This window comes from Meles meles, chromosome 10 (assembly GCF_922984935.1).
Source record: "Meles meles chromosome 10, mMelMel3.1 paternal haplotype, whole genome shotgun sequence".
Taxonomy (NCBI): domain Eukaryota; kingdom Metazoa; phylum Chordata; class Mammalia; order Carnivora; family Mustelidae; genus Meles; species Meles meles.
The window spans coordinates 109,049,907-109,077,606 of NC_060075.1; the positions used below are offsets into that span (position 1 = coordinate 109,049,907).

The 27,700-nt window shown below is 40.9% G+C and overlaps 1 protein-coding gene across 2 annotated transcripts in view; it reads left to right on the top strand.

Annotated features, from left to right (window-relative positions):
- Positions 1-802: 802 nt before the first annotated feature.
- AMPH (amphiphysin) overlaps positions 803-27,700 on the top strand; it is a 276,162-nt gene continuing 249,264 nt past the window's right edge. For both annotated transcript variants that reach the window (XM_046021643.1, XM_046021642.1), the window contains exon 1: positions 803-938. In XM_046021643.1, coding sequence (XP_045877599.1) covers positions 870-938 — 69 coding nt within the window. In that variant the 5' untranslated portion in view covers positions 803-869. The remainder of the gene's footprint in view (positions 939-27,700) is intronic.

Sequence of the window (27,700 nt, forward strand, 5' to 3'; positions counted from 1 at the left end):
GAGGGTGAATCCTTGTTTGCAAGAAGCAACAGGTTAAGAGACTCGGGTCTTGCAATGTTCAAGTGAGGCGGTAAAGGACCTGATTCTGCCAGGAAACACTTCTGGGGAAGTCTCCGTGCCAGGGTACAGGCTCCGGGCAGGAATTACACAGATTACCAAAGCACAACCCCTTGCTTAAAGGGACTGACCCTTCTCAACATGCAATCTCCCTACCTCCGACCCCAAATCTCGTCTTAAAGTCTGAACAAGGGCGCGCACTGGTTTCCTTTTCTACTGTAGCTCTGACCCCTGAACTGACTTGGTTTCCCAGCCCGCTTTCCTCCGTCCGTCTGTGAGCCTCCTGAGGGCAGGGGCGAGGCCCAGCTTTCTGCAACACGCAGATGGGGAAGGCGGCACTCTCTGGACGAAGCCCACCCACCCTGCAGACGGAGCACCTCCGACCTTGGCTTTCCCCTTTCCGCCCCCTCCCCCACGTCCCCCCCACCCGGAAGGACTGGGGCCCCCCTCGGCCTCCCCAGCACAAACTCCGCCTTGAAAGAACCCCGAAGCTGCCTCAGGGCCCTGGAACTGCTGCTTGGCGTCGTCCTCTTACTCCTCCCGACCTCCTCCCCCACCGCAGCGGGCATTTTGACTTCGGGCTCCTTCCCTCTCCTTTTCTCGCTGCCCGACGGGGGACCGCCTCCAGGCCCGCGCGCCCCGCCCCCGCTCTGTAGCTTTAAGCCGGTCGGGCGCCGAGCCCCTCCCTCACCCCTCCCGGCGCTCGCCGTGGCTCCTCGCCGCCCCTCCCGCTCCTCCTCCTCTCCCGCTCGTCCCCGCCGCCGCCTGCCCGCCGCCTGCTCCGCTCCTCGCAGCCTCCTGGACCCGCAGCCATGGCCGACATCAAGACGGGCATCTTCGCCAAGAACGTGCAGAAGCGACTCAACCGCGCGCAGGAAAAGGTCAGGGCGGGCGGCGGGGCAGGTGTCGGGGGCGCGTAGGCCGAGCGGGCTGGGGCAGCGCCGGAGGCCGGGCCGGGGCTGGGGGCGCGGGGACACCCTGCGCGGCGCCTCCGCTACTGCGGCGGGGCGGCCACGGGTGGGAGGCGGGAGCGTCGGGGAGCGCGGTGCGTCCGAGTCTCCCTGCACCCTCGCCCCCTCGCGGCCCGCGGCTCTCCCGGCTCTCCCGGGCGGCCTTGGGCGCGGGCGCGAGCGGGGGCAGGTGCGGCGACTGCCCGGCTGCCTGCCCTGGAGCCCGGTGCATCTCCCTGCGCGCGGCCGCCTCGCTCCGGCTGGCCCGCGGGTCGGGGAGGTTGCGGCCGCGGTCCTCCCTGCGGGGGGTGTCCTGGGGACCCGAGTGCGGCGGAAACGACCGGGGTAGCGCAGAAGCTGCTCTCAGAACCTGTGTGGATCCAAAAGGCTCATCGCGGAAAACCGGTGGCTTTAATACAGTGCTGTCGAGTGAATCCAGGGGTTCAAATAGACATCGCCATACACACTTCTTTCCATTTTCTCTTCTCTTTCTTTGGGTCTCTCTCAGTGTGTGCCCCTTTTGACGCCAGTGTCCTCTGGAAGGTCAAAAACAAATATGACCCGAACCTTACAGTTCTTTTCTGCACATTTGTGCACAAAGGAAGGCGTTTTATTGCATTAAAAAAAAAAAAAACTGTATTGTACGTACAGGTTGGGTTTCCTAGTGTGTTACAAGCTCCCCGGCAGACTGACCCCTCAGTAATTTATTTTTTTTTCTCCCAGAGCTGGGCACAAATGAATCCCAGGTTTACACCAAGCACAGCTCTGAGCAGTTGAGGTCTCATACCAGACACTGGGCGCTTGTCATCAAGACCTTGCCAGCACTGAGGTCTTCATTTGTGTCTCCAGCGAAAGGACCTTCACAGAGTAGCTTGAGCATTGTACTTGAAAATGAACACCGCTCTTTGAGCCCCGTGGTTTGTATCAGCTGAACTGTGTTCTCTTTCATGTGGCAGTATTTTCCGTCTCTGGGATTCTGGGTGTCTAGTGTCTAGTGTTTTCCTCCTTTACTGGAAGTCAGATTTGCCACCGTGCTCAAAATGACAGTGGATTTCCCTTTTCAGACCCTGATTCAGGCTGCTCCCCAGTTGCCACAGATGTTGAGGAACTGAGCAGAAGGGGGCACTGATCCTTTTCCAATCCCTAGGCCCAAAGGCTCTGTGGCTGCCTCTAGTCCCTTCCTCCACACATGCACACTCTCAGTGCAGTAAGAGGATTGTATTTCTTTTAATATCTATCCATGCTCATCCTGAACTAACGTGAGCCTCCTCCTGCGCTCCTTCAGTAGCTGAATTAGCAAGGTTTCTTGCCCTCTTCCTGTTCCTGCTTACTTGTTCAGAAAGTAGCCAGCATCCTTCGGCTTCCCAGCCAGGTTTCGTCATCTTTTTTCCGTGTATTGTTTTACCCATTCGTAGGTATTCCTCCCCACTCTCCACTTCCAGGTAATTACTTGACTCTAGTCTGAAGCTTTTCATTGTATCTACTTTCCTTCCACTTGTGAAGGAATTTAGTGATAATAGTCTGCCTTTTCACATATTAAATTATTTCTTAATCTAGGTCACCAGCTGTTAATATGCCCCAAATGAATGAAAATGTAATCTGTCTTACAGAGCATTCAAGCTCTTATGAATTGTTGAAAACGCACTTTGTCATTATTAAGGTCAGGTGTGTATTCTGATTGCAGTTGAGGATAGTGGTTGCTTTTCCATGGGAGTGGCGGTCCAAGGGAGGCTCACCTACATCGGGCTTCGAGAATCCTGTTTTCTTCCCTGGGGAAAGTTGCTGATGAAAAGTGCCAGCTGCACCAAGTTAGGGGTAAAGACACCGAAAGGCTGAGAATATGGGTTCTACTGGTGGGTACCTTCCGCCCCTTTTCTGAGCCCGTGCAGCACAAGGAAAAGGGCATGTGGGAATTCGGGTGAGGTCGCCCAGCCAAGCCCAAACAGAAGCTAGTGGAGGGTGGAAAACAGCAAGTTGCTGTCGCAGGCATTAGACCTCTCCTGCAGTGATTCCTTCCTCTTCCATCTTTGGACCGTACCTCTTCTCTGACGCACAGATGTTCCACTGCAATATCTGTGTGCCTCATGTGTGCTGGAGACCTTGGCTCATTTTTACAATCAAATTTTCTCAAAAGAGAGTTACTCCCATGACTTTCTCATCATCTGTGCTACACCTAACAGCTGCATGCGTTTTTAGCTCCAAATGCGTGACTGAAGCTACTCTCAGGAGGCGGTCTTACGTTTTTTTATTTATGAATTTAAAATACATTTTGTTCTTATTGAAGGTCTGTGAAGGTTCAGTGCAGAAGAGTGAACAATATATAAGCAAGGAAAAAACTAGTAACAAATCAGGACTATCGTAATTCTGCCACCCAGAAATGTCCCTGTCATTTAATGGGTATTCTAGTGGATCTTTCCCCATATGTACATAGATGTATTTATACAACAAAAACAGGCTCATACCTTTAGTTTTTTAACCTGTTAATTTCATAATAATCTTGAACATTCTTGAGTATGTACATATTTTCCGTCGACATTTTAAATGACTGAACAGTATTGGAATGCATGGATTTTAATGAATCTCCCATTTTTTGGACAGTTTCCCATGTTTCTGTATATATAAATACAAATTCGTGGGAAAACTTGTAAGGAAAATGATTGCACATAGTAGGGAAAATGTTTGCATCTACTCTGAAGTATTTCCTTAGATAAATTCCTAGAAGTGTAATGTGAAAGGTATGTTTATTTTTCCTATAGCTAGATTGCTTTTCAGAATGGTTGTATCCATTAACATTCTCACCAGGGGTACAGGAGACACTTGCCAGCACTGGGTCATAAAATTCATAATGGCCTTTAGCTATGTCATTGGAAAAAACGAGTTCCTATTTATTTTATTTGTTTGATTATTAAAAACCAAACATTTTTATATTCCTATTTTTTTCATTTGTGAATTGTGTGTTTATATTTTTTCATTTGTGAGTTGTGTGTTTATATTTTTGCCCATTTTTGTAGCATCTCATATGGTTTATTTTCTATTTACTTTTGAATTTTTGATGATTTTTTTCTGTCATCGTTTGTTTATATTATGTTTATGTTTCATGTATATCTGCTTAAATCTATCAGTTTCTTTTTTTTAAGATTTTAATCATTTGAGAGAGAGAGAGAGAGAGCGCGCGCTTGAGTAGGAGAGAGTGACAGAGGCAGAGGGAGAAGCAGGCTCCCTGCTGAGCTGGGAGCCCAACCTAGGGCTCCATGCCAGGGTCCTGGGATCGTGACCCGAGCCGAAGGCAGACGTTTAACCATCTGAGCCACCTGGGTGCCCCTATTAGTTGGTTTTGTATGGCTTCTCTCTTGGGTCTTGAGTTAATCAGGGCCCTGCCTCTTGTAAATATCAGAAAACTCAAATCAAGCTGATTTAAGTAAAGAGGGGACTATAATTACTAAATTACTAAAATTAAAATTAAACTAAATACTAAAATTAAAAATATGGCTCTTGGACGTACAATTTTAAATGAGACTTTTAACGTACAAATAGATAACTGTATTAAACTACAAATGCTCTTACACCTGTGTGTATATGTATAAATGTATGCATATGAGAATATGGGTTCTTACACCCGTATTGAGGTAGGTATAATTACTACCTCATTTTAAAGATGAGGAAGGGGTTAGGTAACATGCCCACGATCACACAGTAAGTAGCAAGGGTGATGTTTGAACCCAAGCATTCCAGTGTTTTCCACTACGTGATACTTCCTCTTATAATTAATGAAAAAGGCTGGGGTACACAAACCTCAGACCTATTGGAACCTGGGGTTCAACCACAGACATTGGGGCTCGCATGCCTTCATCTCCGCTGTGCATCCTGCCAGCCTCATTCCTGGGCCAGTTTTTCTCTCTTGGGGGTAAGATGGTTGTCAGCAGCTCTAGAGGAGAGCATGTTTTTCCTTCAGCATTTACAGACAACTCAGGATGGCCCAAATGGGGCCTTGTGCTTCTCTCTGGGAGGAAAAAAAAAATCCCTCTGGCCAAGGAACAGGACCATGGGTTGGATTGGGCCTGAGTCGCAAACCGCTGCTGAAGCCGGGATGGAGAACTTCCCCCTGGACCAAATGGACTGCTGGTGAAGGAAGGAAAGTCAGAACCCAGAAGAGGAAAGAATGCTGCCCTGACAAAATAGTATCCGTTGAGGGTGCCTGGGTAGCTCAGTCAAGCCTCTGACTGTGGCTCAGGTCATGCTCTCAGGGCGGTGGGACTGAGCCCCACTGCAGCACCGCACTCAGCGGGGAGTCTGTCCCCCTCTCCTCTCCCTGTGCCGCTCCCTCCGCCCCTGCTCTCTCTCTCAAATAAATAAAATCTTAAGCCCACACATCCACTGAGGCGTATTTAAAAGGCCTTGTCTGTCCCGTGTTTATATAAATAATCATATGTTTATAATTTATAATTTAACATTTGTGGAAAAATTATCCTACCAAATTAATATATACAGCTTAAAAATCAAATATAATAAAATAATGTAATATAAAGGGCTTATGAAAAATAGCAGGCCCCCTTCCCCTGCCCTCAACCTCCAGCCTTGTTTCCTCAGAGGAAGCTATTACTAACCACAACTTCTCTATGAGATATGCTTATATAACTATTTCTTGATCTGTTTTTTCATTTTTGGTGAAGATAGGTAAAGATTTAGTTGTCTTACATTCATCTCTTTACTTCTGCATTCTCTAATCATGCATTATGGCAAAAACCATTGATTGCTGAGGATTATATTTTTAAAAATTGAAGTATAATTTTTATTATGAGTTATACAAATCTTAAGTGTTCCACTTTGTGGATTTTTATGTGTGTGTATATCTGCATGGTTATCACCCAGCACATCTTATAGAACATTTCTATCATACCAGATCTCTTGCGGTTTTTTGTTTTTTGTTTTTTTTTTTTTTTTTGGTCTTTAAAATTCCTTTAATTAAATTCCTTTACTGTCATTTCCCTAATAAGCATCTTTCCATGTACTTATTGCTAACTTTGGTATCTTCTTTTGTGAACTCTGTTAAAGCCTTTCACCCATGTTTTTTATTTGGGTTTCTTGCCATTTTATTATTGATTTGAGGAACTTTCGTAAATATTCAGGATATGAATCTTGTCAAAAAGACATCTTGCAGGTATTTTCTTTCAGAAAGTCGTTTGCCTTTTTCTTAATGGTGCCATTGGATAAACTGAAGTTTCAAATTTTTATGAAGTCTTATCTGAGGAGTAAGTTTTTCATTCAGCTTTTTGTTTTCCCTGGAGTTAGTAATTGCTTTTCTTTATTTGCTTTCTTTTCTATGAATATTTAGAATTATTTGTTCTTACCTCATCAGATCTTTCAATGCCCATCACTATTATTATCAAATTGTCAATATATAAGATAATGTAATTGTTCTGTTTTCTTCAACTGAAGGACCCCTCTGTATATCCCCTTTTGGGGCTTCTGCCTTTTTGCTGTAATCTGGGATGATATCCCTTCAAGGCTTTATATAGCTGTTATCCTGTGTCTTTCCTTGCCAGTGCTGGGGTCGAGGAAGGAACTTGATGGCTTACCTATTCTATATTCCCAGGCTTTCAGATAGTCCTTTTTCCTCAGTGTTGCTCTTCATCCTCACCTGTGTAGTACTTAGCTGCATTAGGGCCTAAGCCAGTGTGTGTGTGTGTGTGTGTGTGTGTGTGTGTGACTGTGGGGTGAGAATTGGCTGCTTTTTTATTGGTTGCTCTGTACAGGCGCTTTTTTATTTTATTATTTTTTTTAACCTTTTGCTGTTTTCCTGAGTTGTTTCCATTTTTCCATCCTTGGTTCTGCTTCCTTAAAATGTATTAAACACTCTGATCCACTAAAGATGCCTCCCCTGTGTTTGTCATTGTATACTCATTCCTTCTTTACTTCTTTACTATCATTTTAGTTGGGTTTTGGGAGGAGATGGAAATAAACACTGTTTATCTCTAAACCTTTTTACTAAATATTTAATCCCTCTGAGATTTATATTTCTGTCCCTCTTTTTCCTTCTGTAAAATCTAGTGCCATTTATTTGGTCTTAGCCATCCTTGACTTCTGAGCAATATTTAAATTGGTGGAGAACTTAAAACATTTTTAAACATTTAAATGTTTTTTTAACATGACTCTTGTGAGCAAAGAGACTTTTGGAATATTATAATATGAATCTCTTTAGACATTGTTTTTGTTTCTTTCCTCATATTTTAATAAGAGAGTTATGCTTTCTAAATTTTTTAACAAGAATTTTTATTTTAGAGGGAGTATGTGTGTGGGAGGTTGGTGGGTAGAGGGAGAACGAGAGAGAATCTTAAGCAGACTCCATGCTGAGTGCAGAGCTGGACTTGGGGCTCGATCTCATGACCCTGAGATCATGAACTGAGCCAAAACCAAGAGTCAACTGTTTAATCCACTGTGCCACCCAGGCACCCTACACTGTTTAAATTCTAAAAAGTGTCCAGTTTGGTGTTCTTTGTGTTGGTTTATCTGTCCCAAGTGAATATTACCTAAATCTTAGATGTAATTTTTTTTTCATGTATTGTATCTTCCTAACTAAATTGAATATGCTGGAGGACAAGGACCAGATGTGTTGTGAGTTGTATGTATTTGGTGATGATGTATTGATTTGACTTTCTATGTTCTTGCTTGTTTATATTGCACCCCTGCAAAATATCCTTCCACATTATTCTTTCTCTGTCTTTTGTGAAATTATCATAAGTGTTTCACTGTGTAGCACTGTCGTTTTGTCTGTCACTTGGTAAAGGTCGTACATCAAATAAATTGTTCTTACAGGTTCTGTACGTGGTAAGAACTGCAACAATATTAGGTTGAACTGAGCTAACTTGTCATTTTTGTAAGTCAAACAGTCAAATATTTGTAGAATCATGTGGTTCAACCCAATATTGATTGTGTGATACAGCAAGAAAAACAATGTCATTTCCTCCCATATACCTAATTATGGGATAATTGTGGGTCTTTAAAAAAAACTATCGCCTTGCTGATGCCTGCAATTAGGTTTGTGTTCAAAGAGAAACATGTGGATGGTGTTTCTGTGTGCATGCGCTTGTGTGCATGTGTGTATTTATGTTTTGTAGGTTTTATGTAAATTGAATAGGAGAAGGAAGACCTTGCTCTGTCCGAGAGTTTTGCCATGGGACCCAGAACACTGTCCATAGAAGAGTAGGTTTTATTACTGCATTTACATCTGAAGACGTTTTGAAGACAGAGTCTCTGCAGCATTCTAGGGTTTTCTCTTTCAAGGTCATCTGAAGACTTTTTTTTTTTTAATTGAGAGAGAGAGAGCGTGCATGCATGAGCAGGGGGAGGGGTAGAGGCAGAGAGAGAAAGAGACTCTCTGCTGAGCAGGGAGAACGATGCCAGACTTGATCCCAGGACCCTGGTATCAGGACCTGAGCTGAAGGTAGATGCTTAACCGACAGAGCCACCCAGGGTCCATGAAGACTTTCTTGTTGCCTGCTTCTACATTGTACAAGCTTATACCTTCCCTCCTACTAAGATCATTTTCTTTGGGTGTATTAAAAACTGCCAAATTAAAAGTGACATGGGGATATGCTTGACAGAGTAAAGCTTCCTTCTTTCATTTTTTTAAAAATTTTTAATTTATTTTTTATTTTTTTATAAACATACAATGTATTTTTATCCCCAGGGGTACAGGTCTGAATCGCCAGGTTTACACACTTCACAGCACTCACCATAGTGCATACCCTCCCCAATGTCCATAACCCCACTCCTCCCTCCCCCCAGCAACCCTCAGTTTGTTTTATGAGATTAAGAGTATCTTATGGTTTGTCTCCCTCCCAGTCCCATCTTGTTTCATTTATTCTTCTCCTACCCCTGTAACCCCCCCATGTTGCATCTCCACATCCTCATATCAGGGTGACCATATGATAGTTGTCTTTCTCCGATTGACTTATTTCACTAAGCATGATACCCTCTAGTTCCATCCACGTTGTCGCAAATGGCAAGTATTCCATGTGTATATATACCACATCTTCTTGATCCATTCATCTGTTGATGGACATCTAGGTTCTTTCCATAGTTTGGCTATTGTAGACATTGCTGCTATAAACATTCGGGTACACGTGCCCCTTCAGATCACTATGTTTGTATCTTTAGGGTAAATACCCAGTAGTGCAATTGCTGGGTCATAGGGTAGTTCTATTTTCAACATTTTGAGGAACCTCCATGCTGTTTTCCAGAGTGGTTGCACCAGCTTGCATTCCCACCAACAGTGTAGGAGGGTTCCCCTTTCTCCGCATCCTAGCCAGCATCTGTCATTTCCTGACTTGTTAATTTTAGCCATTCTGACTGGTGTGAGGTGGTATTTCATTGTGGTTTTGATTTGTATTTCCCTGATCCCGAGGGATGTGGAGCACTTTTTCATGTGTCTGTTGGCCATCTGGATGTCTTCTTTGCAGAAATGTCTGTTCATGTCCTCTGCCCATTTCTTGATTGGATTGTTTGTTCTTTGGGTGTTGAGTTTGCTAAGTTCCGTATAGATTTAGGACACTAGCCCTTTATCTGATATGTCGTAAAGCACACTCAAATGCCCAGGAGTCATACAGTATGAAATCAAAACTACAGAAACTCTGATTTTTAACACTAGTGAAATTATCATTCTCCTTTACAGGATAGCATATTGAATGTGCGGTGTATATATGTATGAGATTCATAAGTCATACTTACAGAAGTCAATTTTGTCTGGACCAATACAACTTAAAATACCTGAAATACTTACATAAATAATATGGCCCACTTTCCTTGGGGTATAAAATGAAGTACCATTTCTTTGAATATTCAAATTAAGTGATTTCAACATTCCATCCTATGTATGGTAAGATCGCTTACTCCCCCTTGGGATTCCTGTCTTATGAGAAGTTCAGCAACCCTATGGGGAGTTCCCTCTTCTCTGAAGGAGTCAGTGGTTTTTACTCTGGCCTTATGGCAAATGATCCCAAAAGGGTGTCTAGCATTCGGATGTCATTCCTGTCCCTTGGGTGACACTGTAGTGATCAAGGAACACAGTACCCTCACTATTGGTTCCCATCGTGAGGGCAAGGACAGGAAGCCTTTTTCTCTAGGTTATCCTCAGCTATGATTAGTCTGCGCTGCAGTATGCCTGAGCTCCAAACGTATAAGGTCTTTATCCATGGGTTTATCATTTCCAAATACATCTGCACATATACACACATAGATCCCATTCTAAGATTTCCCATGATGCTAAAGTTCTAAGTTAGGAAAGATTTGCTATCCTCCAACACTGATTAACCATTCCATCCCACTGCACTCTATTCCATTTCTAAGAAAATGCCTGTGGGAGCATACCAAATTGATTCAAGACTACAGTTTGAAAATACTATGCCATAGGATCTACAGCACCTTTTCCTAGAGGTTGATTTGCTTTTGGGTCACTTCAGTCCATTCAGGAATGGGTGGATGTGAGGGATGTAAGTGTGTAGGGGTGTGTGTGTGTGTGTGTGTGTGTGTGTGTGTGTGTATCTATGGTTAAGTTTCAAACTGCTTTGACTTTTTTTTAAAGATTTTATTTCTCAGTAATCTCTATAGCCAACACAGGACTTGAACTCACAATCCCAAGTTCAAGAGTCGTATGCTTCGCTGACTGGGTCATTCAGATACCCCTATTGTTCTGGCTTTTTAAAGTCTGAGAATCTTCACCTTACTATTCAAACACAATTTTATTTTTTTTAAGGCATTTTTAAGGGCCATCTGAATAAAACTTCTGAGGAAATAAGGGCCTGTGGGGTTCTGTGAAGGGAATAACACATGTAAAGATTTCTTGTGTTGTGGATATAATTTCTAGATTATCTCAGTAATGGCTAACATTTACATAATGAAATATAACACTATCTACATAGCATTATGCAATATTAAAGTGACAATAATCACAATTTCTTGAACATATCCATGGGCCAACTTTTAATATAGAAATGCTGAAACTTCACTCTTGATTCAAAATCTAAATTTAGGTGTAGTACTTAAGTAGATACATTTCTTGAATACATATTGAACAAATCTCTTCTTAGGAATGATGTTGGATAAAGCCATGGGTAAGATCTTAGTTTTGAAATATTTGTTATGCTATAGGCATGTATCAATTTTGATTACCCTGAAGCAATTTTAAGATGGATGTACAAAAAAAGAAATCAGAGAACCACCATTTTGATCATTTCACCTTATTCTCATAGTTATTTAGTTAAAAGTTTAGTTCATATATGCGAAGAACCTGAATGTATCTATGTCATATATTTTTTGTACTTAAAAGTGCCTACAATAATTAAAAAACTACACATGGGCCCATGCATAAATGTATATTTATATAAATATACAAATGTATATTTGTTATAGCACCTAATACTAAGTAAAGGCTTAACTTACTTACTCTAAAAGTTATGTATTCTGTTGTGAAGTCCATCTGGTAGAATTCATTCATTCATTGTGAATGCATTAGATTCTTAATAAATGATTTATTAAGGACTTAGATTAAGAATCTAATGCATGAAAGACACTTGCTAGATACTTGTAATATAGCAATCCACAAAGCCATCCTGGTTGAGCATACTGACCAGCAGGAATTGGTAGAGAAATCTTTGAATGTAATGATAACTACATGGTTAGTAATAAAAAATCATAATTAAAAATTCTGTGGGGAGAAAGAAAGTACTCACCTAGAGTGAGGGGATTGGACACACTTATCTGAAGAAAGTAGATGTTAAGCCAAGATCGGAAGGCTGTGTTGTAATATTCAGGCAAGAGGAACGGGGTAAGGGTTTAGTGATAATGGGAGTCAGGAAACATTCCATAGAAATATGGAATACGAGCTGTGGAGACAGAAATAAGAGCTGTGGAATGTAGAAATCAGAATCCATTCTTCACATTGGCCTTATGAATGATCCTCTTCTACATTTGCATACTCAGCGAGGAAAAGTGGACCTAATTGGGATGGTCCTGTTTCAGTAGCAATCCCAATTTTGTGTGATCAGATTTTTACCCTCACATGTTGAAGGGTTCTTGTGGGGTGAAGTTTCTCCTTGACACAGAGGCAGGACACTGGTTCAGAGCTGACTTGCCTTCTGAACTATACATACATACATGGATCATACAGAGTCATCCAAAGATCCTTTTGTACAACAGTAAACTAACTCAATCTACTTTCATGGATTTGTATGGTCTTTTATATCAAACCATCAAAATTTCAAAATAAAAATAAAACCCCTTAAATGGCACACATTTACAAAGATGAATTTATCTTTTCAACACAGGGTTTGATTAAGAGGTTTGATTGCATTTGGATGGCCAACATTTATTTAATGAGAAGAGTGGGAAACAGAGGGAGAAAGGACAAGGAGAACACACATGGTTGAGGCTGGTACCAAGTTGCTTAACTATGTTGTGGGCATTGACTTGATTATTTTGCAGACATGGTCTTGAATTAAGGAATAATCTGTTTGAAGTGATGTGTAGCTTGGAAGGAATTAAATAAGGAAAAGAATCTTCTATAGCAGACTTTCTCTTCCTCTACATAGTAATGGTTGCTAACTGTTGAATAGTATAGTCTGAGCTTTGGAAGGATCTCCCATTTTGTGGTAGGACAGTCTAGAACTGTATAGTACCTTTCACACACCCTGTAATTCCTCGATATTTGAGACATCTGTTACAGGAAATCTTGCCTCTCCTGCCTGTTCAGAGGGTTCTTCTCTGTGTCTCTAGAAAACAATGTCCAGATTTTTTTCTTCTACCCCTCTAGGAAATGCATGTGGCTGTGGGGACCACTAGCATTTGAAAGCAGTGGGTTAGGATAGAAGAGGGCTTTCCTGGGGATCTGTATTGGTCCCTAATTGCTCCTATTAAGTGTAGAAAATCTAAACATCAACCACCTCTAGCTCAATGTTTTCTCCAAGTGTAGTCAGGAATATTCGGGGAAGGGGTGTGTTAAAATGCAGATTCCTGGGCCTAGTTACAAACTTACAGAATCTTTTAAGAAAGACTTGGGAATATGCATTTTTAATAAGTTCCTCTGGTAATTCAAAGGTTCAGTGAGGTTTGCAAAGCACATTGCTTTAGAGAAAGGAGTTTGGTTGAGATTTTATGGTGATTTATGATCTCCTAGTCCACTTCAGGGTTATAATATGGCGAGTAAGCCTTCTACCTTTCAGTGACTGTAATTTTCTCTCCAGTGTAGTGAAGAGAGAAAGGTGAAAGGCAGTACCCTTATGGGATACTTAAAAACTAACATTAATCCATTGTATATATGGACCATATTGTTGAAAGGCATCTTGGCTCTTTCCACAGTTTAGCGATTGTGGCCATTGCTGCTATGAACATTGGGGTACAGATGGCCCTTCTTTTCACTACATCTGTATCTTTGGGGTAAATACCCAGTAGTGCAATTGTAGGGTCATAGGGTAGCTCTATTTTTAATTTCTTAAGGAATCTCCACACTGTTTTCCAAAATGGCTGCACAAACTTGCATTCCCACTAACAGTGTAAGAGGGTTCCCTTTTTCCACATCCTCTCCAGCATGCGTTGTTTCCTGTCCTGTTTCCTGTCCTGATAACTTTGGCCATTCTAACTGGTATAAGGTGGTATCTCAATGTAGTTTTGATTTGAATCTTCCCGATGGCTAATGACGATGAACATTTTTTCATGTGTTTGTTAGCCATTTGTATGTCTTTGGAGAAGAGTCTGCTCAGGTCTTCTGCCCATTTTCTGACATGATTATCTGTTTTTTTGGTTGCTGAGTTTGAGGAGTTCTTTATAGATCTTGGGTATCAGCCCTTTGTAGTGTCATTTGTGAGTATCTTCTCCCATTCCGTGGGTTACCTCTTTGTTTTGTTAACTGTTTCCTTTGCTGTGCCTTTGATCTTGATGAAGTCCCAAAAGTTCATTTTCACTTTTGTTTCCTTTGCCTCTGGAGACATGTCTTGAAAGAAGTTGCTGTGTCTAATGTTAAAGAGGTTACTGCCTATGTCTTCTCTAGGATTATGATAGATTCCTGCCTCACGTTGAGGTCTTTCATCCCTTATGCCTCCATCAGAAAGGATGAATACCAACTTTTGTATCAACATGGACGGGACTGGAGGAGATTATGCTGAATGAAATAAGTCAAGCAGAGAACGCCAGTTATCATTTGGTTTCACTTACTTGTGGAGCAAAAGGAATAACATGAGGGACATTAGAAGGAAAGGAAATGTGAATTGGGGTAAATCAGAGGGGGAGATGAAGCTGAAAGACTGGACTCTGAGAAACAAACTGATGGTTTTGGAAGGGAGGGTGGTGGGGGGATGGGTAGGCATCCCTACCAGGATGGTTGTGGGTATTGAGGAGGACATGTATTGCATGGAGCATTGGGTGTGGTGCATAAACAATGAATCTTGGAACACTGAAAAAAAAAAAAAGCCCAATCCCAGCAAAAAAGAAAAAGAAAAACAAAACAAAACAAAACAAAACTTACCTTATACTTATGTAAATTTCAAAGAGATCAGTCAGTTTGAAATACTGGAAATGTTACATTAAAGGACAAATGTCTTCTTGTTAGGAATGTTGGATAGCATGGAAGGTTGGATTCTGTGTAATCTGATTCTGTAAAAATCCAGTACAATTTTAGAGTGGTGGTAGTTAACACATCAGTCACAAAAAGTGGAAATGCCTCAAAAACCTGCAGTGTATTTTTGGTTGGTGACAGAGAAGATTGGGTGAGTTTGAGAGATTTATTTATAATTACATTGATTTCACCTGTTTTATCATGGCGTTTGAGATAATGAGATTGCTTAAGTGCATAATAGAGAGTGTGGTTAAAACTCAGAGGATGGTTTTACTCTTCTGTGGAAGAAGTCCTGTTTGCTAGGGTCTAGACCATTTGATTCCAAATTTAATATTTAAAAAATAATCTGTTAAGGATTTACATGTCTGTATTCTTAATGGATATTGTTTTAGAGCTTTCCAATGATATCTTTGTCTGATTTCTGTATCTGAGTAATAAGTTTCTAATGATGTCTTTGTCTGGTTTTTGTATCTGAGTAATAATGGCTTCGAAGAAAGAATTGGGAAGTGGCCCCTCTTCTGTTTTTTGGAAGAGTTTGTGAAGGATTCGTATTAATTCTTTAATATTTATAGAATTCACCAGTGAAGCAATCTAAGCTTCATTGTTTTTAATTTGTGGTAAGTTTTTTGATTGCTAATAAAATCTCTATATTTGCTTTACATCTGTGCAGATTTTCTAGTTCTTTTTGAGTCAGTTTTGGTAGTTTGTGTCTTTCTAGGAATTTTCCATTTCATCTAGTTTATCTAGTTTGTTGGCATACAGTTTTTCATAGTATTCTTTTATGTGGTAGTATTCCGTTTTGTGTTAGTAAGTTTGGTCGAATGTTACCTGTTTCATTCCTGGTTTTAGTAATTTCAGCCTTCTCCCTTTATTTCTTGGGCAGTCTAGCTAAAGGTTTGTCAATTTGGTTAATGTCTCTAAAGAACAAACGTTTGGTTTCATTGATTTTTCTCGATTCTTTTTTATTCTCTATTCCATTTATTTCCACTCTAATCTTTATTTTTCTCCTTCCCTTTTTTACCTTTCTTCTTTTTTTTTTTTTGCTTTGGGTTTAGTTTGTGTTTAGTTTAACATGGTCATTGATTTGTCATCTTTTAAATATAGGCGCTTATAGTTCTAAATTTCTCATTAAGAAATTTAGCTGCAGCCCATAAGTATTGGTAGGTTGTTTTCATTTTCATTTATCTCAAAGTATATCCAATTTTCCTTATGATTTTCTTTGATATATTTAGGAATGTGTTGTTTTATTTCCACATGTTTTTTAATTTTCTAAATTTCCCTTGTTATTAGTTACTAATTTCATTCAGTTGTAGTTGGATAATACACTGTATGTGATTTTAATTCTTTTAAATTTGCCGAGGGTGGGATTTGGGTGAAGGTGGTCAAAAGGTACAAACTTCCAGTTATAAGGTAATGAAGTTATGAGAAGTAATGTACCATTTGGTGATGATAGTTACAATTTTGTATTGTATATTTGAAAGTTGCTAAGAAGGTAGATTTTAAAAATCTCATCACAAGAAAAAAATTTTGTTACTATGAGATGATGGATGTTAACTTGTGGTAATCATTTTGCAATGTACACATCTATCAAATTATTAGGTTGTACACCTTAAGCTTATGCAATGTTACATACATAATTGTTTCTCAGTAAAACTAGAAAAAAATAAATTTATTGAGGTTTGTCTTATTGTCTAATTTACCATCTATCGGGAGGATGTTTCTCTTCAATTCTATCAGTTTTGCTTCATTTATTTTTGTGTACTTTCATTAGGTGCATAAATTTTTCTATTTGTTATATCTTCATTAATTGACCTTTTTGTCTCTATAAATTGTTTTTCTTTGTATTTAATAATATTATTTTTCTTAAAGTCATTTGATATTATAGATACTCCAGTTCTCTTTTGGTTACTATTTGCATGGTATATCTTTTCATTTTTGTACTTTCTTTTCCATTTTATTTATTTTTTTCAGCATAACAGTATTCATTGTTTTTGCACAACACCCAGTGCTCCATGCAAAATGTGCCCTCCCTATTACCCACCACCTGTTCCCCCAACCTCCCACCCCTGACCCTTCAAAACCCTCAGGTTGTTTTTCAGAGTCCATAGTCTCTTATGGTTCGCCTCCCCTCCCCAATGTCCATAGCCCGCTCCCCCTCTCCCAATCCCACCTCCCCCCAGCAACCCCCAGTTTGTTTTGTGAGATTAAGAGTCATTTATGGTTTGTCTCCCTCCCAATCCCATCTTGTTTCATTTATTCTTCTCCTATCCCCCTAACCCCCCATGTTGCTTCTCCATGTCCTCATATCAGGGAGATCATATGATAGTTGTCTTTCTCCGATTGACTTATTTCACTAAGCATGCTACCCTCTAGTTCCATCCACGTCGTCGCAAATGGCAAGATTTCATTTCTTTTGATGGCTGCATAGTATTCCATTGTGTATATATACCACATCTTCTTTATCCATTCATCTGTTGATGGACATCTAGGTTCTTTCCATAGTCTGGCTATTGTAGACATTGCTGCTATAAACATTCGGGTACACGTGCCCCTTCGGATCACTATGTTTGTATCTTTAGGGTAAATTCCCAGTAGTGCAATTGCTGGGTCATAGGGTAGTTCTATTTTCAACATTTTGAGGAACCTCCATGCTGTTTTCCAGAGTGGTTGCACCAGCTTGCATTCCCACCAACAGTGGAGGAGGGTTCCCCTTTCTCCGCATCCTCGCCAGCATCTGTCATTTCCTGACTTGTTAATTTTAGCCATTCTGACTGGTGTGAGGTGATATCTCATTGTGGTTTTGATTTGTATTTCCTTGATGCCGAGTGACGTGGAGCACTTTTTCATGTGTCTGTTGGCCATCTGGATGTCTTCTTTGCAGAAATGTCTGTTCATGTCCTCTGCCCATTTCTTGATTGGATTGTTTGTTCTTTGGGTGTTGAGTTTGCTAAGTTCCTTATAGATTTTGGATACTAGCCCTTTATCTGATATGTCGTTTGCAAATATCTTCTCCCATTCTGTCGGTTGTCTTTTGGTTTTGTTAACTGTTTCCTTTGCTGTGCAAAAGCTTTTGATCTTGATGAAATCCCAATAGTTCATTTTTGCCCTTGCTTCCCTTGCCTTTGCCATTGTTCCTAGGAAGATGTTGCTACGGCTGAGGTCGAAGAGGTTGCTGCCTGCATTCTCCTCAAGGATTTTGATGGATTCCTTTCTCACATTGAGGTCCTTCATCCATTTGGAGTCTATTTTCGTGTGTGGTGTAAGGAAGTGGTCCAATTTCATTTTTCTGCATGTGGCTGTCCAATTTTCCCAGCACCATTTATTGAAGAGGCTGTCTTTTTTCCATTGGACATTCTTTCCTGCTTTGTCGAAGATGAGTTGACCATAGAGTTGAGGGCCGATTTCTGGGCTCTCTATTCTGTTCCACTGATCTATGTGTCTGTTTTTGTGCCAGTACCATGTTGTCTTGATGATGACAGCTTTGTAATAGAGCTTGAAGTCCGAAATTGTGATGCCACCAACTTTGGCTTTCTTTTTCAATATTCCTTTGGCTATTCGAGGTCTTTTCTGGTTCCATATAAATTTTAGGATTATTTGTTCCATTTCTTTGAAAAAAATGGATGGTATTTTGATAGGGATTGCATTAAATGTGTAGATTGCTTTAGGTAGCATAGACATTTTCACAATATTTATTCTTCCAATCCAGGAGCATGGAACATTTTTCCATTTCTTTGTGTGTTCCTCAATTTCTTTCATGAGTACTTTATAATTTTCTGTGTATAGATTCTTAGCCTCTTTGGTTAGGTTTATTCCTAGGTATCTTATAGTTTTGGGTACAATTGTAAATGGGATTGACTCCTTAATTTCTCTTTCTTCTGTCTTGTTGTTGGTGTACAGAAATGCAACTGATTTCTGTGCATTGATTTTATATCCTGACACTTTACTGAATTCCTGTACAAGTTCTAGCAGTTTTGGAGTGGAGTCTTTTGGGTTTTCCACATATAGTATCATATCATCTGCGAAGAGTGATAGTTTGACTTCTTCTTTACCAATTTGGATGCCTTTAATTTCTTTTTGTTGTCTGATTGCTGAGGCTAGGACTTCTAGTACTATGTTGAATAGCAGTGGTGATAATGGACATCCCTGCCGTGTTCCTGACCTTAACGGAAAAGCTTTCAGTTTTTCTCCATTGAGAATGATATTTGCGGTGGGTTTTTCATAGATGGCTTTGATAATATTGAGGTATGTGCCCTCTATCCCCACACTTTGAAGAGTTTTGATCAGGAAGGGATGCTGTACTTTGTCAAATGCTTTTTCAGCATCTATTGAGAGTATCATATGGTTCTTGTTCTTTCTTTTATTAATGTGTTCTATCACGGTGATTGATTTGCAGATGTTGAACCAACCCTGCAGCCCTGGAATAAATCCCACTTGATCGTGGTGAATAATCCTTTTAATGTACTGTTGAATCCTATTGGCTAGTATTTTGGCGAGAATTTTTGCGTCTGTGTTCATCAAGGATATTGGTCTGTAGTTCTCTTTTTTGGTGGGATCCTTGTCTGGTTTTGGGATCAAGGTGATACTGGCCTCATAAAATGAGTTTGGAAGTTTTCCTTCCACTTCTATTTTTTGGAACGGTTTCAGGAGAATAGGAATGAGTTCTTCTTTAAATGTTTGGTAGAATTCCCCTGGGAAGCCGTCTGTCCCTGGGCTTTTGTTTGTTTGGAGATTTTTGATGACTGTTTCAATCTCCTTACTGGTTATGGGCCTGTTCAGGTTTTCTATTTCTTCCTGGTTCAGTTGTGGTAGTTTATATGTCTCTAGGAATGCATCCATTTCTTCCAGATTGTCAAATTTGTTGGCATAGAGTTGTTCATAATATTTTCTTATAATTGTTTGTATTTCTTTGGTGTTGGTTGTAATCTCTCCTCTTTCATTCATGATTTTATTTATTTGGGTCCTTTCTCTTTTCTTTTTGATAAGTCTGGCCAGGGGTTTATCAATCTTATTAATTCTTTCAAAGAACCAGCTCCTAGTTTCATTGATTTGTTCTATTGTTTTTTTGGTTTCTATTTCATTGATTTCTGCTCTGATCTTTATCATTTCTCTTCTCCTGCTGGGTTTAGGCTTTCTTTGTTGTTCTTTCTCCAGCTCCTTTAGGTGCAGGGTTAGGTTGTGTATTTGAGACCTTTCTTGTTTCTTGAGAAAGGCTTGTACCGCTATATATTTTCCTCTCAGGACTGCCTTTGCTGTGTCCCACAGATTTTGAACTGTTGTGTTTTCATTATCATTTGTTTCCATGAATTTTTTCAATTCTTCTTTAATTTCTTGGTTGACCCATTCATTCTTTAGAAGGATGCTGTTTAGTCTCCATGTATTTGAGTTCTTTCCAAGTTTCCTCTTGTGATTGAGTTCTAGCTTCAGAGCATTGTGGTCTGAAAATATGCAGGGAATGATCCTAATCTTTTGATACCAGTTGAGACCTGATTTGTGACCCAGGATGTGATCTATTCTGGAGAAGGTTCCATGTGCACTAGAGAAGAATGTGTATTCTGTTGCTTTGGGATGAAATGTTCTGAATATATCTGTGATGTCCATCTGGCCCAGTGTGTCATTTAAGGCCTTTATTTCCTTGTTGATCTTTTGCTTGGATGATCTGTCCATTTCAGTGAGGGGAGTGTTCACGTCCCCTACTATTACTGTATTATTATTGATGTGTTTCTTTGATTTTGTTATTAATTGGTTGATATAGTTGGCTGTTCCCACGTTAGGGGCATAGATATTTTAAATTGTTAGATCTTCTTGTTGGACAGACCCTTTGAGTAGGATATAGTGTCCTTCCTCGTCTCTTATTATAGTCTTTGGCTTAAAATCTAATTGATCTGATATAAGGATTGCCACCCCAGCTTTCTTCTGATGCCCATTAGTATGGTAAATTGTTTTCCACCCCCTCACTTTAAATCTGGAGGTGTCTTCGCGTCTAAAATGAGTTTCTTGTAGGCAACATATTGATGGGTTTTCATTTTTTATCCATTCTGATACCCTGTGTCTTTTGATTGGGGCATTTAGCCCATTAACATTCAGGGTAACTCTTGAGAGATATGAATTTAGTGCCATTATTAGCCTGTAAGGTGACTGTTATTGTATATTGTCTCTGTACCTTTCTAATCTACTACTTTTAGGCTCTCTCTTTGCTTAGAGGACCGCTTTCAACATTTCCTGTAGAGCTGGTTTTGTGTTTGCAAATTTGTTCAGTTTTTGTTTGTCCTGGAAGCTTTTTATTTTTCCTTCTATTTTCAATGATAACCTAGCTGGATAGAGTATTCTTGGCTGTATGTTTTTCTTGTTTAGTGCTCTGACTATATCATGCCAGCTCTTTCTGACCTGCCAGGTCTCTGTGGATAAGCCTGCTGCCAATCTAATATTTTTACCATTGTATGTTACAGATTTCTTTTCCCAGGCTGCTTTCAGGATTTTCTCTTTGTCACTAAGACTTGTAAATTTTACTATTAGGTGACGGGGTGTGGACCTATTCTTGTTGACTTTGAGGGGGGTTCTCTGCACTTCCTTGATTTTGATCCTTGTTCCCTTTGCCATATTAGGAAAATTCCAATAATTCTCTCCAATAGACCTTCTGCTCCCCTCTCTCTTTCTTCTTCTTCTGGAATCCCAATTATTCTAATGTTGTTTCGTCTTATGGTGTCACTTATCTCTCGAATTCTCCCCTCGTGGTCCAGTAGCTGTTTGTCCCTCTTTTGCTTGGCTTCTTTATTCTCTGTCCTTTGATCTTCTATATCACTAATTCTTTCTTCTGCCTCATTTATCCTAGCAGTGAGAGCCTCCATTTTTTTTTGCACCTCATTAATAGCTTTTTTATTTCAACTTGGTTAGATTTTAGTTCTTTAATTTCTCCAGAAAGGACTTTTATATCTCCAGAGAGGGTTTCTCTAATATCTTCCATACCTTTTTCGAGCCCGGCTAGAACGTTCAGAATCATCATTCTGAACTCTTGATCTGACATATTACCAATGTCTCTGTTGATTAGGTCCCTAGCCTTTGGTACTGCCTCTTGTTCTTTTGTTTGTTGTCATTTTTTCCACCTTGTCATTTTGTCCAGATAAGAGGATATGAAGGATCAAATAAAAAGCTAAATGGGTGGCAAAGACTCCAGAAAAATGCGCTGTAACCAAATCAGAAGAGATTCCAAATTGTGGGGGGGAGAAAGGGGATAAAAAGAGGTTTAGGAAAAAAAAAAAGAAAAGAAGAAAAAAATTAAAAAAATAAAACAAAGAAAAAATATAAAAAAGAAAGAAAAAATATATATTTTAGATAAACTAGTCAAAAACGTTAAAAAAGAAAAGGATAAAAGTTTAAAAAAATTTATTAGAAGAAAAAAAAGAAAAAAACAAAATTGAAAAAAAAATTGAATTAACCGCAAGACTAAAGAATCATGGGGAGAAAGCCATGAGTTCCGTGCTTTGCTTTCTTCTCCTCTGGAATTCCGCTGCTGTCTTAGGTATTGAACCTGCTTTCCTTGATAGATGAACTTTTTCCTGGCTGGATATTTTGTTGATCTTCTGGGGGAGGGGCTTGTTGTAGTGACTCTCAAGTGTCTTTGCCCGAGGCGGGATTGCACCGCCCTTACCGGCGGCCTTAGGGACTAAGTAATCGGCTCGGGTTCGCTTTTGGGAGCTTCTGTTCTCTGAACGCTTTCCGTAGAGTTCCGGAGGACGGGAATGAAAATGGCGGCCTCCTAGTCTCCGGCCCGGAGGAGCCGAGAGCCCGGGGCCCCACTCCTCAGTGCGCCCCCAGAGGACAGCACCCAATCACTCCCGTATCCCCAGCCTCTAGCCGCGCTCCGAGCTCACCCAGCCCGCGACCAGTTCAATGTAACCCCGAGCTGAGAGTTCAGTCCTCGGCTCTGTCTCTGCAGCCGGCTTCTCTGTTCTAATACCTGCGAGCTCTCCGACACTCCGACACCCCCGATCCTTCTGTGACCCTGCGGGACCTGGGGCCACGCTGACCCCGCGTGGGCTTCACCCTGGTTTAGCCTCTGGAGCAATGTCCCTCCATGGAACAGACTTTTAAAAGTCCTGATTTTGTGCTCCGTTCCTCCGCCGCTTGCCGAGAGCCGGCCCCTCCCCCCGCGGTCTATCTTCCCGTCGTTTTAGATTCACTTCTCCGCCAGTCCTACCTTTCAGAAAGTGGTTGATTTTCTGTTTCTAGAGTTGCTGTTCTTCTTTTCTTCTATCTCCCGTTGGATTTGTAGGTGTTTGCAATGTTTAGATAAGCTATCGAGCTGATCTCCTGCTACCTGATGTAGTCTCAGGCTGCTACTTCTCCGCCATCTTGACTCCTCCCCCTCATTTTTGTACTTTCAACTTATTTGTTTTTTTGAAACTAAATTGTGTCTCTTGCGGACGGACAGTATATAGTTTGTTATTTTTTATCCATTCTGCTGATTTCTGCCTTTTAATTGTGGTGTTTAATTCATTTACATTTAATGTATTTACTGAAAAAGTAGGAGTTAGGTCACCTATATTTTAATAATAATAATAATAATATAGGTATGCTCAAAAGAAATAAAGTTAGCCCAGTTACTGTGATTGTTTCAACATGAAAGTGTGGCTCATGCCCATTACAACTCCAGGTTCCTTATTACACACATTTAAAATAATTGTTTTGGTCTAGTATTTAATGGACAATAAAATTTCTTAAGTAGCCTCCCTTTTTCCAGTTGGCCATCACACAGCAGCTAGAGGTGTACATATAGAGGTGGCCTCAGGTAAATGAAGAGGAAAGCTTTATTAGAGGTGACCAGGAAGAAGTCTGCACTGATCCCTAGAGGACATTAGAGGAGACCCTTTCAGCATGTGTATACAGCAGCTTCTTTGGGGTAGCGTAGTAACTCTGCTGACTCTCCTGTTATCACTAAAGACTCTGATTCCTCAAGTTTAAATAGAAAGACTATTTGTATGTAAGTGTGTGTGTGTGTGTGTGCATACATGTGTGGTTTTTTAGGAAACTTTTAGAATAAGGCATGGCGTGCATGTAATCAGTTGCAAGAATCTTAGATGTACAGCTTGGTAAAATTTTACATAGATAAATATAAATGACGAAGTGTGTGTTACTGCCACACGAAGGAAGTGAAGAGCATTCTGGAACTCAGTAGAATCCTTCGTGCCCCTTCCAAGTTAGTACTTCCTCTCTTTTCACTTCCTTATGCGAGGGAACTGCTATCTTGACTTTAAGTTTCATCTGGTCTTTATATATATGTATATATATATTTTTTGTTAAGATTTCATTTATTTGAGAGAGAGCATGCGCAGGGGTGGGGGAGGGATAAAAGGAGAGGGATAAATGGGCTCAATCCCAAAACCTGGAGATCATGACTTGAGCCAAAGGCAGATGCTTAACCAACTGAGCCATCCAGGCGCCTCTGGTCTTTATATTTGTATAAATGGAATCATACTGTGTATACTCTTTTGAGTCTTACTTTTTCATTCATTGTAATACATGTAAGATTCATCCACGTTGCTATGTGTAGGAGTTCATTCCGTTTTATTTATGAACAGCATTATACTGTACAATATCCCCCAATGTAGACATCCTTAGTTGATAGCCATTTGGTTTGTTTCTAGGATTTGTCTTTTTTTTTTTTTAATTTATTTGACAGAAATCACAAGTAGGCAGAGAGGCAGGCAGAGAGAGAGAGGGAAGGCAGGCTCCCCGCTGAGCAGAGAGCCCGATGCGGGGCTCGATCCCAGGACCCTGAGATCATGACCCGAGCTGAAGGCAAGGGCCTTAACCCACTGAGCCACCCAGGCACCCCTCTAGGATTTGTCTCTTATGAATAATGCTGCTGTGCACATTCTAGTATGTGCCTTTCAGTGGTCAAAAGCACTAATTTCTCTTAGGAGAAGAATTACCGGTTCCTCTCTGGGGGGTAGGAAAAGAATAAATGAAACAAGATGGGATCAGGAGGGAGACAAAATATAAGAGACTCTTCATGTCACAAAACAAACTGAGGGTGGCGGGGGGGGGATGGGCTTAGGGAGAGGGGCTTAGGGAGAGGGTGGTGGGGTTATGGACATTGCGGAGGGTATGTGCTATGGTGAGTGCTGTGAAGTGTGTAAACCTGGCAATTCACAGACCTGTACCCCTGGGGCTAATAATACATTATATGTTTATTTAAAAAAATTATAAAAAAGAACACCATTGTCTATGCAGAAAAACTTATGGAATCTATGAAAAGCTAGTAGAACTAGTAAGTGGGTTTAGTAAAGTTGTAGGATACAAGATCAATATATACAAAAACGAAATGTATTTCTATATACTGGCAAAAAATTACAGATTGAATAATACTTAAATGCTATTTACCAGAGCATCGGTGCTCCTGGGTGGCTAAGATGGTTAAGTGTGGGCCTTCAGCTTGGTCATGATCTCAGTGAGCAGTCTGCTTCTCCCTCTCCTCTCTGCTTGTGCTCTCTCTCCAATGAAAAAAAAAAAAAAAAAAAAAAAAAAAGAATTACCTGTTCCTCAGGGTAGGTGTTCTTTAGCTTTCGGAGCTACTACCAAATAGTTTTCCAAAGTAGTATACCAAATTTGCACCCCCATCAGCAGTTGTGCGAGATTGAAAAGACCTGTATCTTCAAATGATAAGTTTGGTGTTGCAGACGGAGTTGTGTTTGTTCACTGCTCTATCTGCATAGGACTCGTACTGCTTAATGCAAAAATGGTTTTATCTGTAAGATTCGACACATAGACATAGGAACATTTCTTTGTCAAGAACCTGTCAATATTTAAGTCAGGTGATGGTGGAGTGGTCACCAGTTGTACTCACAGTACAATTCACATGCACAGAGGAAATGTACAGATGTGTACATCTGTACAGATGGTGTCTGTGAAGTTAGGCTGTGGGGCCAGAGACTGTGGTGCAGATAGCGTGCAGGGGTTCTGTGGTGTGCTCTGCTCTGACTCCTATCCTCCAGGAGCAGTGTCTCTTGGCCACAGTGGCTTTCTCTGCAGGTGTACACGGTTCAGTAACTTATGATCGGCATCTCTGGGCTCAAGCAAGGCCCAGCGGCATACTCCAGCTGACTCAGCCTCATCTTGGTTTCTCTGGGCAGTGTACATTCCTCTGCCATCTGGCTGCACCGGCTTTGGGCTCCGATACCGAGCCACGTGGTCACTGCTACAGTAACTGGCCTCTCTTCCAATCTGGCGAGTTTCCTGGCCGCAATTCCAAGGAACTGTGTGTTCACCACATGAGAGTCAAGGGCATCTTGGGGAATTTAAACTTCAGGGTCTCTTTCACCTGGTTAAATAGTGTCACTGCAGGTGATGTTGCTGTGCCCGTGGTTGGTGAGAAGGGCAGGCTGAGAAGTGATTTTTATAAAGTATTCGGGATGTGAGGGCACAGCTCTTCCTTGCCCGTCACATTATCCTGACTCCAAAGGGAGGAGAGGGGGGAATTGGGATGCACTTTTTTCACCATCCCTTATTCTCCTCTCTGTGGAGGGGAAAGGGTTTCTCTTCCTTCTCATCTATCTTCCTGCTGAAGAGCTTGCCTGGCTGTCGTGGTGAAGGAGACATTTTATTCCACTGTGGGGGGGCAGGGACTCTTAGAGCCAGGCTTTGTTTGCCTCTCTAGCATTTGATCTACTAAACAAAGAAATGGATTATGGAAAACTTGCATTCAAAGCATCGTATTCTTGTGCTCAACTGGTTTGCATTAAGAATTGGGGGCTTTCTTGTTGATAGAGGGAAATTACAGTAGAGGCATCCAGGGGCTGAGAAGAGAGGGGAGCAGGGGCTTACTGTTTAATGGGTGTAGAGTTTCTGTTTGAGATGGTGAGAAGCCCTGGAAATGGATCCTGGTGATGGTTGCACAATACTGTAAATGTAATTGATGTCCGACTTGTACACTTAAATGGTTAAAATGGTAAATTTTATGTTATATATGCTACTTATTACAGTCAAAGGCATTAATCAAGCAAAAAAAAAGAATTGGGTACTTTCTGTTAGGAAGGATTATGAGCAATTTGCATATATTTAAGCATCATAGTGAGCCTGTGCAGAATCTGGCACCCGGAAAGGAAAAGGTGAGGTGGTTTGCTTGAGATTACTTAGCCAGTTCGGTATGGGTTTGGGACTTGATCTTAGATGTTTGGTTCCAGAGGGCTCACATTTTCTGAAATGACCAAACACTTTGTAGAGCAGTATTCCTTTTCTTCAGTTCAGGAAAGTTTTTCTGCAGTATAGAGTTGAGAAAATGTCAGGTCTCATGTAGTGGCCAAGGGTGGGAGAGAAGTTTGTTGTGGTCTGGTAGCCAAAGGGGTTTCATTCCCTTATGAGTCATTCATTGCTTTATGCATCACCATATTTAATCCCTGGGACCTCTTAGTTACCTCTTTCTTTCTTTCCTTTTTTTTTTTTTTAAAGATTTTATTTATTTGAGAGAGAGAGCATGAGCAGAGGTGGGGGGTAGAGAGCAGAGGGAGAGGGAAAAACATGCTCCCCACTGAGCAGGGAGTCTGACCATGTGAGGCTCCATCCCAGGGCCTTGGGATCCTGACCTGAGCCGAAAGCAGACATTTACCAGCTTAACCGACTGAGCCACCCAGGCCTCCCTCAGTTACCTTCTTTTAGCTTCTGGATTTTATGTACTACATATATATTTTTTATGTACTATATATTTTTAGACAGTCAACTTGGTTTGGTTAGATGGTAGTTTTATCTGAGTCGCTCAGACTACTCAGAATGCGATGTTCAGAATCTTGTGGAACCTTGAAGGAGGCCCTGGTAACTTGGCGTCATTTTTCCTTGAAAGACAGGTTTAGAAAAATCATAAAGAATTTTTGAATATCTGAATTCACCTCATTTCTTACAAGATGGATGCCCTTCAGAATCTTTGCAGGTCACGTTAGCGTTGAGCATCAGGAGTAGGAGAAAGAAATGTCATCAAGCCTGACCTCACAGATAGGGGCGGAGAGAACAGAGTAAGGATGCCTGTGCTCCTGCAGACTGACCAAGGGCAGATTTTCCTGAGCTGTCCGTGAGCTTGTGGCTGTGTCTGTATCTGCTTCTT